Source organism: Chenopodium album, chromosome 14 (genome assembly GCF_948465745.1).
Source record: "Chenopodium album chromosome 14, dcCheAlbu1.1, whole genome shotgun sequence".
Classification (NCBI taxonomy): Eukaryota; Viridiplantae; Streptophyta; class Magnoliopsida; order Caryophyllales; family Amaranthaceae; genus Chenopodium; species Chenopodium album.
In genome coordinates this window covers 50,026,334-50,038,728 of record NC_137847.1, presented here as the reverse complement: position 1 = coordinate 50,038,728, position 12,395 = coordinate 50,026,334, and the positions used below count along the sequence as shown (strand labels likewise).

At 36.5% G+C, this 12,395-nt stretch overlaps 1 protein-coding gene and 2 long non-coding RNA genes across 3 annotated transcripts; all 3 read left to right on the top strand.

The window, feature by feature from the left end:
- The first annotated feature begins 246 nt into the window (after positions 1-246).
- Positions 247-4,941, top strand: LOC145578255 (uncharacterized). The gene is made up of 8 exons (XM_081635609.1): positions 247-522; positions 951-1,025; positions 2,277-2,381; positions 2,500-2,604; positions 2,723-2,827; positions 2,946-3,050; positions 3,169-3,302; positions 4,749-4,941. Exons 1-8 carry the CDS (start codon positions 253-255, stop codon positions 4,939-4,941), a joined length of 1,092 nt encoding a protein of 363 aa, XP_081491735.1. The 5' UTR covers positions 247-252.
- LOC145579466 (uncharacterized) lies at positions 1,387-1,935 on the top strand. Its single transcript, XR_014099151.1, has 3 exons — positions 1,387-1,483; positions 1,602-1,706; positions 1,825-1,935. It is a non-coding gene; the product is annotated as an uncharacterized LOC145579466 (long non-coding RNA).
- A 1,057-nt stretch (positions 4,942-5,998) lies between the features above and the next one.
- Positions 5,999-8,022, top strand: LOC145579465 (uncharacterized). Its single transcript, XR_014099150.1, has 2 exons — positions 5,999-6,543; positions 7,693-8,022. It is a non-coding gene; the product is annotated as an uncharacterized LOC145579465 (long non-coding RNA).
- The last annotated feature ends 4,373 nt before the right edge of the window (positions 8,023-12,395 follow it).

Below are 12,395 nucleotides of genomic sequence, written 5' to 3'. Positions count from 1 at the left end.
CCTATTTGTCCCGCGAGACTTCAACTCTAAGCTTAAGATCAATTAGATATTCCCGTCTTCCCGATTAACTTGGATACGATTAGGACTTTGAGATACAGTAGAAGTTTCCTGAAAAATTTCTTTTATGAATATGATGATAGGTCAGGTTATTAAGAACCATTGTCAAAATCATGTCCAAGAGCAATCTCCCAGATCTACTCAATACGGTTCTTTTTTAATTTCCTCTCTTTTTTTTTGTAGTTTAATTTGAGTATGGAAGGGAGCAGAGCCAGACGAAAGTCACTGCCTCAGTTTAATGCAAGGTATGCAAATGTAGCAGAGTCCAAGGAAGAGGTGTGTAACACCCTCTTACAAGAACTCAACTCATCTTATCGAGTTGTACGACTCCAGAAGGAGCAGCAGTATCGACTGAATGACATTGCAAATGTGAGAAGCTGCCAACGACTAAAGAGGAGGAGGAGGCAAGCTTCTGGTCAGCAAGGAGGGCCTACAGGTCAGGGTCAACAATATCAAAACACAGAGGTAATAATAATTATCTACCCTCATTTTTGTTTTTACCAATCCCACTACCTTAAACACACCCAGTTGAACCCCCAACAAACTGCCACCACCACCTTCGTCTCCTTCCTACATTCCAATGGTGGGTTACAACTGGTAGCAGTTATGGTTAGGTTTGGGTGTTGGTGTTTGAATGAAATGGTAGCCTAATGGTGGGGTATGGATGGTGGCTACAGTGGGTTGGTTATTAAACCCTCTTGATTGTTCATGGGTCCACAGTATTTGATTGTTTTCCTTGGTATCTGACTATCTATAAGAAATGTGAGAAACGGAATGTACAATGGAGACAGGTAGTATATGAAAAGGAAAAGGAAGTACTGTACGTTTTTCCTGTTTTTTTTTTTCTTTTTTCCTTTTTTTCGAACTTACGTTTCTATAATGCTGGATTTCAGGATAATGTGCAAGGAGATGGCCATTCTTTTCACTCCGGAGATGACAATTTTGACAATTTTGATGAAGAAACAGAGGTAATAATCTACTCTTCTTATAATGTTTGATTTTGTATTTCCACTTATATACTTTAAGAAAATATTATCACTTGTTAAGTTTTAAGTACTTTGACTATTTTTAATGTTACGTTTTCAGTCTACTTCTACTAGCGGAAGGGGAAGAGGAAGAGATGGGATACCACCGCGACAGCCCCGGGTGCTAGGAGATGATGATCTTGTTCGCTCTAGAGAAGAAACAGAGGTAATAATCCACTCTTCTGATAATGTTTGATTGTGTATTTCCACTTATATACTTTAAGAAAATATTATCACTTGTTAAGTTTCAAGTACTTTGACTATTTTTAATGTTATGTTTTCAGTTTACTTCTACCAGGGGAAGGGGAAGGGGAAGGGGAAGAGGAAGAGATGGGATACCACTGCGACAGCCCCAGGTGCTAAGAGATGACAATGCTGTTCACGCTGAAGAAGAAACAGAGGTAATAATCCACTCTTCTGATAATGTTTGATTGTGTATTTCCACTTATATACTTTAAGAAAATATTATCACTTGTTAAGTTTCAAGTACTTTGACTATTTTTAATGTTATGTTTTCAGTTTACTTCTACTAGGGGAAGGGGAAGAGGAAGAGATGGGATACCACCGCGACAGCCCCAGGTGCTAGGAGATGACAATGCTGTTCACGCTGAAGAAGAAACAGAGGTAATAATCCACTCTTCTGATAATGTTTGATTGTGTATTTCCACTTATATACTTTAAGAAAATATTATCACTTGTTAAGTTTCAAGTACTTTGACTATTTTTAATGTTATGTTTTCAGTCTACTTCTACCAGGGGAAGGGGAAGAGGAAGAGGAAGAGATGGGATACCACCGCGACAGCCCTAGGTGCTAGGAGATGACAATGCTGTTCACGCTGAAGAAGAAACAGAGGTAATAATCCACTCTTCTGATAATGTTTGATTGTGTATTTCCACTTATATACTTTAAGAAAATATTATCACTTGCTAAGTTTCAAGTACTTTGACTATTTTTAATGTTATGTTTTCATTTTACTTCTACTAGGGGAAGGGGAAGAGGAAGAGATGGGATACCACCGCGACAGCCCCAGGTGCTAGGAGATGACAATGCTGTTCACGCTGAAGAAGAAACAGAGGTAATAATCCACTCTTCTGATAATGTTTGATTGTGTATTTCCACTTATATACTTTAAGAAAATATTATCACTTGTTAAGTTTCAAGTACTTTGACTATTTTTAATGTTATGTTTTCAGTCTACTTCTACTAGGGGAAGGGGAGGAGGAAGAGATGGGATACCACCGCGACAGCCCCAGGTGCTAGGAGATGACAATGCTGTTCACGCTGAAGAAGAAACAGAGGTAATAATCCACTCTTCTGATAATGTTTGATTGTGTATTTCCACTTATATACTTTAAGAAAATATTATCACTTGTTAAGTTTCAAGTACTTTGACTATTTTTAATGTTATGTTTTCAGTTTACTTCTACTAGGGGAAGGGGAAGAGGAAGAGATGGGATACCACCGCGACAGCCCCAGGTGCTAGGAGATGACAATCTTGTTCACTCTGAAGACGAAACAGAGGTAATAATCCACTCTTCTGATAATGTTTGATTGTGTATTTCCACTTATATACTTTAAGAAAATATTATCACTTGTTAAGTTTCAAGTACTTTGACTATTTTTAATGTTATGTTTTCAGTTTACTTCTACTAGGGGAAGGGGAAGAGGAAGAGATGGGATACCACCGCGACAGCCCCAGGTGCTAGGAGATGACAATGCTGTTCACGCTGAAGAAGAAACAGAGGTAATAATCCACTCTTCTGATAATGTTTGATTGTGTATTTCCACTTATATACTTTAAGAAAATATTATCACTTGTTAAGTTTCAAGTACTTTGACTATTTTTAATGTTATGTTTTCAGTCTACTTCTACTAGGGGAAGGGGAGGAGGAAGAGATGGGATACCACCGCGACAGCCCCAGGTGCTAGGAGATGACAATGCTGTTCACGCTGAAGAAGAAACAGAGGTAATAATCCACTCTTCTGATAATGTTTGATTGTGTATTTCCACTTATATACTTTAAGAAAATATTATCACTTGTTAAGTTTCAAGTACTTTGACTATTTTTAATGTTATGTTTTCAGTTTACTTCTACTAGGGGAAGGGGAAGAGGAAGAGATGGGATACCACCGCGACAGCCCCAGGTGCTAGGAGATGACAATCTTGTTCACTCTGAAGACGAAACAGAGGTAATAATCCACTCTTCAGATGGCTTAAGGTGAGCTTTACATTGATTTATACTACAATTCTAGAAAAAAAAGGTTTGCAGCAACAAAGCTTCACTACTTAGTTTGACCGCTTATGCTTGAAAACAGTTTCAAGCTCAGATGGTACCATGACCGTGGGTATCATTTCTATGAATTATCCAAATCAGAAAAGAACACTAAAAAACCTCATAAATGGTTACACCTTTTAAAAGCAATTTGTAAAATTTAAATGAAATAAAAGAAGCCAAAAGTTATTTGGCTTTTCCCAAACCTAGCACAAGTGGAGGATACATTGGAATAGATAAGATTAACAATAAGTCTATGAGAAAGAGAAAATTATGATCATTAGAAATATTAATCTCACACAAATAAATTAGGACAACATCTATTAGACGATCTTTTACAATAACTTGCAAAGCTAAGAAAGTGTATTTTATAGCGCTAAGACAACTGATAGCATATAATAAACTGTACAGGTACCAATGCATAAGAGTGATTACAAGAACTACCTTATAATTAATGGATTGGATGATGTCAGTTCTTCACGTAGCACAATTGTGTTGCTGTAATCATCTGAGGGCAAAAACAAAACCAAATCAGCATAGAAAATGATAAAGTGATACTAAATCACTAATTAACCATGAAATTTTTGTATAGAAAATTTCAGCTCAATTAATGGCTTGAGATTACTTCCTAGTTGATGTTTATCATTTGTTATAGTTGATATGTATCATTTTCCATACTTGCTATTTGAACTTGTGTTTGTTTGTACATTTACTTGTTCATTCTTTCATGTCAAATTCCAGAGCATATATATGTATTACGGTCCATGATTCTAGTATATAATATGATTCAATAATGTCATGAGATGAAAATTGAATAATATATACTGAAAAAATAATGGAGAAGTTTAGAAAGAGACCCAACCTCTCTATATGTCTCTCTGTCCCAAAGAACACAGTAATTTCTACAAACTTAGAGGAGTTAGAGATATGTCTTATATTGTGAATTTGTAGGGCAACAGTACAATACCCAAAGTAAGGGGAAAAGGAAAAAGACAAGGGTCCTCTCCTTTAGGGAAGGAAAAAAGACATCATGGCATGGTCTAAGTGTCTAACCACTCCAACCCCTTCCCTCTTTTCAACTACAGAGTACCTTTTTCTTCCTAATCTAATTAGAAAACCCAAATCCTCATCTCTGTTTGTCATTAATATATTATTATCAGAAAATTTCTAAGACCACAAATGCTCTACTGACATTGTCAATCACAATCCTCATCTATGTTATTTGCAAATATTTATTAGAAAATTCTTAAAACCTATATACTGTAAGAAAATATTATCACTTGTTTTCTTGTTAACTCTTTACATATCTATTAGAACATTATAGGGAGTATTAGATATGTTAGTTGTAGCTTTGTTATTTGAATGTTATTTGATTTAATGTAATGTATTAAGTCCACTAGGGGAAGAGGAAGAAGAAGAGCTAGAGGAAGAGGAAGAGATGGGATACAATCGCAACAGCCCGGGCAGCCGCCGACCAGAGCAAGAAGCTCCCCTCGATTTCAGGAGGGGGTGCAGACGGAGGGGGCAGACGGGGGTTTCGGAGATGATGATGATAGAGATGTCTCACTTCCTTCGAGAGAAGTAAGACAGGTACGGGTACGGGTATCCGATGTCTCTCCGATGAGCTTTCTTTCCCTTATGTCCCTTTTATGTTGTTACTTCTTAGGTGTCATCTTCTTACCTTAATCATCTTTATTTCATGCCTCTCCTTTTGTATTTACCCTTGCTTAATTTATTTATGCATGGTTTTACAACACTTGTCATTTTTTAATGCTTATGTTACTTACTCTTGGTTGAGGTGTCATTGGATTTCATGGCTCTCTGTCCTTTTTTACTGTTTCGGGTTTAGTCTGAGGTCAGTTTATTTGAGTTTCCCGCCCTTTCTTAGCTCTTCTATATATAGGTCTAGTCTTGGGTGCTTCTCTTCCATTCGTACCATCTTTTGCTTAATCTTTCTCTGCTTGTTTAGTTGTCAATTCTCTCAAATATCCATCCCTCCTTCTAGCTATGCTTCTGCAGTCTCATCCTATCCTTTCCTGTTAGTCATTCCAACCGTGTGCTCTAACCAGACTATCAGGGACATGTCGACCCTAGTTCTGGAGTTGGAGGTACTGCCTCACCCCCACACCAGCAGGTTGTTGGAGGTAACCATCTCTAAGGGTGACCCTCCCAAGTCACCCTTAACAGAGTTTTCAGCGGATGGAAAGTTGATAATCACACCTTGTCCAATGATGAGGTCTCTAGGGTAATGGAGTCTAACTGTTTGGTTGGTAAGATCTTTGGTGATGTTATCCCTCTTAGAGTTATAGAAGGTCAAATTAGAAAAATCTGGGCTTTAAAAGGTGATATTTCAGTCCTTGCTATGGGTAATGAATGGTATCTTATTGAATTTAATAACAATGAGGATTTCTTGGAGCACCCTGTGCTCTTGGAGCACCCATGACATTTCTTGGGATAATCTTTCAGACCCTTTACTTTTTTTTACCTTCAGTTATTATTCAGATTTAAGTTTTTTTTCGGATGACCTTTTTCTTCCCACTACAGTATCTCTTTAGTTTATTTTCACAATTAGTTTATCTTCTTTTCTCCTACATTTCCCTCACCAAAATTTTTACTCTTCCTTTTTTTTTTTTTTCTTGTTATAGGGAAAACAGGCGCTCTACTCTTGTCCAATTAGGGGTTGTGCAATACATACTCATTCTATCGTGGAGCATCTGATTTTGGATCATAAGACTAAGCTAGTGTCAGATTGTTCATTGGGTGAGAAATTAGCATTTGATGTTGATCTACATTCCATGAAAGCTGTTCCAGCCATTTACACATTGTTGGTAGATGGTTCGCATTGTTCATTTTATGTTCAGCGTGAGGAGGTTGATAACGGTTATCTAGTGTACCTTCTAATGTTAGGTGATGAAGGAGCAAAAAAAAATTACATATACCCTAGAGTTGGACAGTTTGGTGGATTTAGAGGGTGGTTTGTGGAGGAAACTGACTTGGACTAGTCTGGTCAGGTCATTGCTTGCTTGAGTCTGATAATTTGAGAGCGTTATACGATGGTATGTATATCCATCATCATACGTCAGTGTTATTTCTTGAAAAAGGTGGAAGTAGGGGAGAAGGTGGAAGTGGATATCCGAGTACAGAAAGCAGGATATTAAGGTTCAATCTACGTATAATGCTGGAGTAGGTGAGATTTTCAGGAAGTCTTCTCTCTCAGTCTTTTTTTTTAATGTTTTTTTATTTTTCTTGATTGCTACGTGTCCCTTTTTCATACTAATGTTCTTTCTTGGTTAATTTTTTATGTATTTGATATTATGTTTGCTCTAAACCATCTACTCTGTTGTTTTATGTTTACAAGTCTTGTTTATTTTAATTGGCCTATTAATTTGATAATTGCTCTTTTTTGCATGTTTTGGTATGAGCTTTCTTTCCCTTATGTCCCTTTTATGTTGTTACTTCTTAGGTGTCATCTTCTTACCTTAATCATCTTTAGTTCATGCCTCTCCTTTTGTATTTACCCTTGCTTAATTTATTTATGCATGGTTTTACAACACTTGTCATTTTTTAATGCTTATGTTACTTACTCTTGGTTGAGGTGTCATTGGATTTCATGGCTCTCTGTCCTTTTTTACTGTTTCGGGTTTAGTCTGAGGTCAGTTTATTTGAGTTTCCCGCCCTTTCTTAGCTCTTCTATATATAGGTCTAGTCTTGGGTGCTTCTCTTCCATTCGTACCATCTTTTGCTTAATCTTTCTCTGCTTGTTTAGTTGTCAATTCTCTCAAATATCCATCCCTCCTTCTAGCTATGCTTCTGCAGTCTCATCCTATCCTTTCCTGTTAGTCATTCCAACCGTGTGCTCTAACCAGACTATCAAGGACATGTCGACCCTAGTTCTGGAGTTGGAGGTACTACCTCACCCCCACACCAGCAGGTTGTTGGAGGTAATCATCTCTAAGGGTGACCCTCCCAAGTCACCCTTAACAGAGTTTTCAGCGGATGGAAAGTTGATAATCACACCTTGTCCAATGATGAGGTCTCTAGGGTAATGGAGTCTAACTGTTTGGTTGGTAAGATCTTTGGTGATGTTATCCCTCTTAGAGTTATAGAAGGTCAAATTAGAAAAATCTGGGCTTTAAAAGGTGATATTTCAGTCCTTGCTATGGGTAATGAATGGTATCTTATTGAATTTAATAACAATGAGGATTTCTTGGAGCACCCTGTGCTCTTGGAGCACCCATGACATTTCTTGGGATAATCTTTCAGACTCTTTTCTTTTTTTACCTTCAGTTATTATTCAGATTTTGTGAGCTTTTATATCTTTTGTTTTTATATGCAGATTAGCCTGATTGGATGCTTTTATGAGACTTTGTACGTTGCCTTTGGTTTACTACTATCTTCCCACGTGTAGGGAGCTACTTCAGGTTTTGTTATATTCACAATGCCAAGTTCCACCCAGCTTTCTTTATCTAGTTTGTTGTATACTTTGGCTTAGGAGTTGGTGCTTTGCTTTCTTAGTCAGTTTGCTTAGTTTGTTTTCACAACTTCTTTTATTTTGGCCTATTTTAGTTGGCCTCTTTTATGCATATTACACTGTACTCCATTGCAGTCCTTACTTTGGCTATCTCTTTTTGGTTGGTTGTATGCATGCTCTGATGGATTTTATTCACTATACTTTCTGTACTTATTGCTGTAATGTAAGCTATCAGGCTAGCCTTTCAAGGCCACTGACCATGTATTTTGGATACAATTGCGACGTTCTTGTTGAAAATTTGAAAGTTCAGTATTTTTTTTGTCGTCTTGTTCAGTGAATAGTTCATGAATAATGAGTTGGAATATATGTGGGGCTAAGAAGTCCCAAGCTATTAGTGAACTTATTTTTATTCGGAAAAAATTTAATCCGGATATTTTATTTGTTAATGAAACCATGGTTTCTATAGTAACAAGTCGGAGATTATCACGAACTTTAGCCTTCGATGAAATCCATTTTATTAACCCGAATGGCCACTGTGGAGGAATGTGGATTTGTTGAATACCAAATGTATTACTGTATATAATATTAGTTTTTCTCATCGGTTAGCCCATCTTCGTATTACTGATAACCCTTCAAATTTTGTTTTTGAATTATTTGGTATTTATGCCCCGGCCCAAGAAAATCAAAAGATGGGTTTTTGGAACCCGTTTTCCCAGCTTGTTCAATCTTGTTCCCTTCCTTGGTGGATAATAGGTGATTATAATGAGTTATTGTGTTTGGCAGACAAGAAAGGAGGTGTTTTGCCTTTACCTCGTAGGTGTTAAAAATTGCAACGTTTTGTACAGATTACGCAAGTCGTTGACATTCGTCCTATTGTTATGGCCTTTTCTTGGAAAAAACAGATTCATACACATTTAGTGTATGAACGTTTAGACAGATGCCTAACTAGCTAAAGTTGGGCACTGCAATATCCTCATGCAGCTTTATCTTATGAATCTTTCACATGTTCTGATCATAGCCCAATTTGTCTATATCTTCAAAATGGAGGTTTGAAAAAGATATCATCTTTTCGTTTTCAAAATGTTTGGACTCCGAATTTTGAGGCTTATGATTAGTCTCAAAGAATTGGGCACATAGATTAACTAGTTCCAGGTTCTTTTGCATAACTCATAAATCAACTCGGATTAAAACTGATCTCAAGCATTGAAATTTTAAAAAATATGGTAATATTCAGTCAAAATTGGCCACTAATCAGGAAAAACTAAAGAATGTAGAGGAACAGCTACAAGCTTTTCCCTTTAATGTGCACATTAAACAGCATTTACTGCGTCTCCTAAAGCAAAGGGAAAAATTACTGTTGTTTGGCAAGAAATATTGGGGGAAACTAGCTCGTAAATCTTGGTTAACTCAAGGAGATAGAAATTCTCGATATTTCCATGACACGATGAAATATTGAAAACATCGATCTCAAATCTTTAAATTAAAAAAGGATGATGTAGATGTTTGGGTTGATTATCCTACAGAAATTACTCAATTGTTTTTTGATGAATTTTCCAAACGTTTTAAATCAGATTATAATTACTCAAGACCTATTTCTATACCATGGGTTCACCCTGTTATCTCTCTCTCAGATAATGATGCATTAACCAACCCTTTTTCTGATGATGAAATTAAAGATGCTTTCTTTGATATGTGCCCTTATAAAGCTCCTGGTTTTGATGGGTTTGGACCCGAATTTTTTCAACATTACTGGCCTATCATAGGAATTGATGTTTGCAAAGCTGTACGGGGGTTCTTTTATAATGGTATTATGCAACGCCAACTTAATCACACGCTCATTTCTCTTATTCCGAAAATTGATAATCCGACTAAGGCTAGTCAATTTCGACCTATTAGTTTATGTGCGACATTATATAAAGGAATTTCAAAAATTCTGGTTAATTGTTTAAAGCCTTTTTTAAAGAAGATCATAAGTCCTTACCAAAATGCTTTTTCCCCAGATACGGCTATTCAAGATATACTGAATATTTTTAATGTCAAAAAATAAAACAAGTTGGTTGGCACTTAAATTAGATATGGAAAAGGCTTATGATAAAGTTGAATGTGATTTCCTTTGGGCAACTCTATCGGCTTTTGGTTTTAACGATACTTGGATCCGTTCGATAAAGGGATGTGTTACCTCCGTCTCCTATTCTCCAATAATGAATAACAGTACTATTAATATGATTATCCCTTCCAAAGGATTACGCCAAGGAGATCCTTTATCACCAGTCTTATTTTTTATATGTATGGAAGTTCTCTCGAAGAAGCTTCTTTCGGATTCTTTAGATCGAAAATCTGGTATAGGTTTTAAAATTGCCTCATCTGCTCCTATTATCCCTTGCCTCTTATATGCAGACGACACGTTATTATTTTGCCGTGCTACTCCAGCGTCTTGTTTTCACATCCAAACATACTTAATGAATTTTCGGCCATGTCTGGTCAACTGATAAATTTTCACAAGTCCTCTATTGTTTTTTTTTTTTTTTCTAAATTAGTCCCTTCCTAAAAAAAAAAGAAATTTGGCTAGTTATTTTCATATGACTCTAAAGTCTTTTTTGGGTAGATATTTGGGCGTTTTATTTACAATCCGATCTTTTACGAAACAAAATTTCCAGCATTTAGTAACTAAAGCATAACAGAAATTGAACAACTGGTCTTCTAATACAGTATCCAAAGCTGGGAAGACTGTTCTCATACAGAGTAATTTGGAAGCTTTACCTTCTTTTTCAATGTCCACAACCCGCCTTCCTAAAAGTATTACTATCTCATTGGATTAGATTATTAGAATTATTTTTTTGGAAACAGTCCCCACAAAAAATGGAATCCCCATGATTTCTTGGGATAAAATTTGTCAGCCCAAAAGTTATGGTGGTTTAGGCTTGCGTAAGACTGAAGCTGTGAATTCGGCTTTTTTAGCCAAGTTAGGGTGGAAAATAATCTCAGACCCAAATAATCTTTGGGTACGTTCGGTTACCGCTTAGTATCTCACTAAACAAACCTTCTTTGAGTATAGGCCTCAGCCAAAGGACTTTAGGATTTGGAGAAAGATTCTCCAAATCCGCCCTCTTCTTCTTAAGGGACTTCGTTGGAAAATTGGTAATGACACTAGTGTTCTTTTCTAATTGGATAATTGGTGTTCTTCTGAAAATATTATTACTATGTTAAATTTAGATATTTCAGATATCCACACTCTAGATCTTACTGTGGATGAATTTATTACGGACTCTAATGAGTAGGATGTTACGGCCCTGTCTCTTCTTGTTCCTAATAATTTAGTCCAGATTATTCAAGGCATCCCTCTTCCTTCCTCGTCTATCCAAGATGAACCTTGCTGGGGTTTGTCTAATACTGGCGATTTTACTGTAAAATCTGCTACTTGGTTAGCCCATAATATATCTTCCCACACTAAGTGAGAATTTGCTTGGATTTGGAAATTAGATATCTCTCCAAAATTGAAAATTTTTGTTTGGCAACTTCTTCATAAGTCTCTTCCTAATAGAGCAAATCTTGCTCATCACCAGTTGGACGTTCCCAGTACATGTCCTTTATGTAATTTACATGTTGAAACCCAGGATCATATATTCCTTTCATGTTTGTTTACAAAACGTTTTTGGACTGCTAACCCTACTACTAATTGGCTAGGCCATGTTCCTCTTGATAATAATTTTTATCATCTTTTCAGGATTTTACGTGGGAATTTTACTTTTTCTGTGATTAAAATTATTACTTCTATGTGGAGTATTTGGAAAACCAGAAACACAATTGTTTCAGAACATGAATTTCTCTTCTATGGCTATTTTATCCCGTGCCCAAAAAATCTTTCACGAATGGAAGTTGCGCTCTTGTTTGGATTCTATGGATAATCAGTTAACTCCTTCTCCTTCTTATGCTAATCCTCGGACCATTCGGATTTTCTGGTCTCCTCCTCATCATGGTGTTGTTAAGATAAATTTTGATGGCTCGGTGCGTGGTGGCTCAGGTGCTGCAGGTGTGGTTATCAGAGACCACTTCGGTAATCATATTTGTAGCCAGTCTTATAATATTGGCACAAGTACGCCTCTTATTGCTGAGGCTACTGCCCTTCGCAATGGCCTTCTTCTTTCCCGGTCCCACAGTTTTCCTCATATTTTTATTGAAGGGGATAACTTACTTATAATTAATATTTTGCAGGGTAAAGCTCAGTGCCCGTGGAAGATTCAGTTACTGCTGGAAGATATTAGGAGCTCCTTCGTCTTTTCTTTTCCGTCGAGTCCAGGCATATCTATAGAGAGGGCGATAGAGCAGCAACTTATGTTGCTTCTTTAGGTCATTTCATGCATACGCACCAAGATATTGATCCTTTTTTAGATAGTAAATTTTCTTTTTTTTATTACTTCATATAGGTTGAGTTACAGTCTTGAGAGAAGACTAGCCTAACTTCTTGTATCTTTCCTTTTTTTTTTTTTTTAAAAAAAAATCTAATTATTCTAAAATCATGATGTTATTTTTTAATTTTGTTATTAGGCATGGGCTTAATGAACAAAATT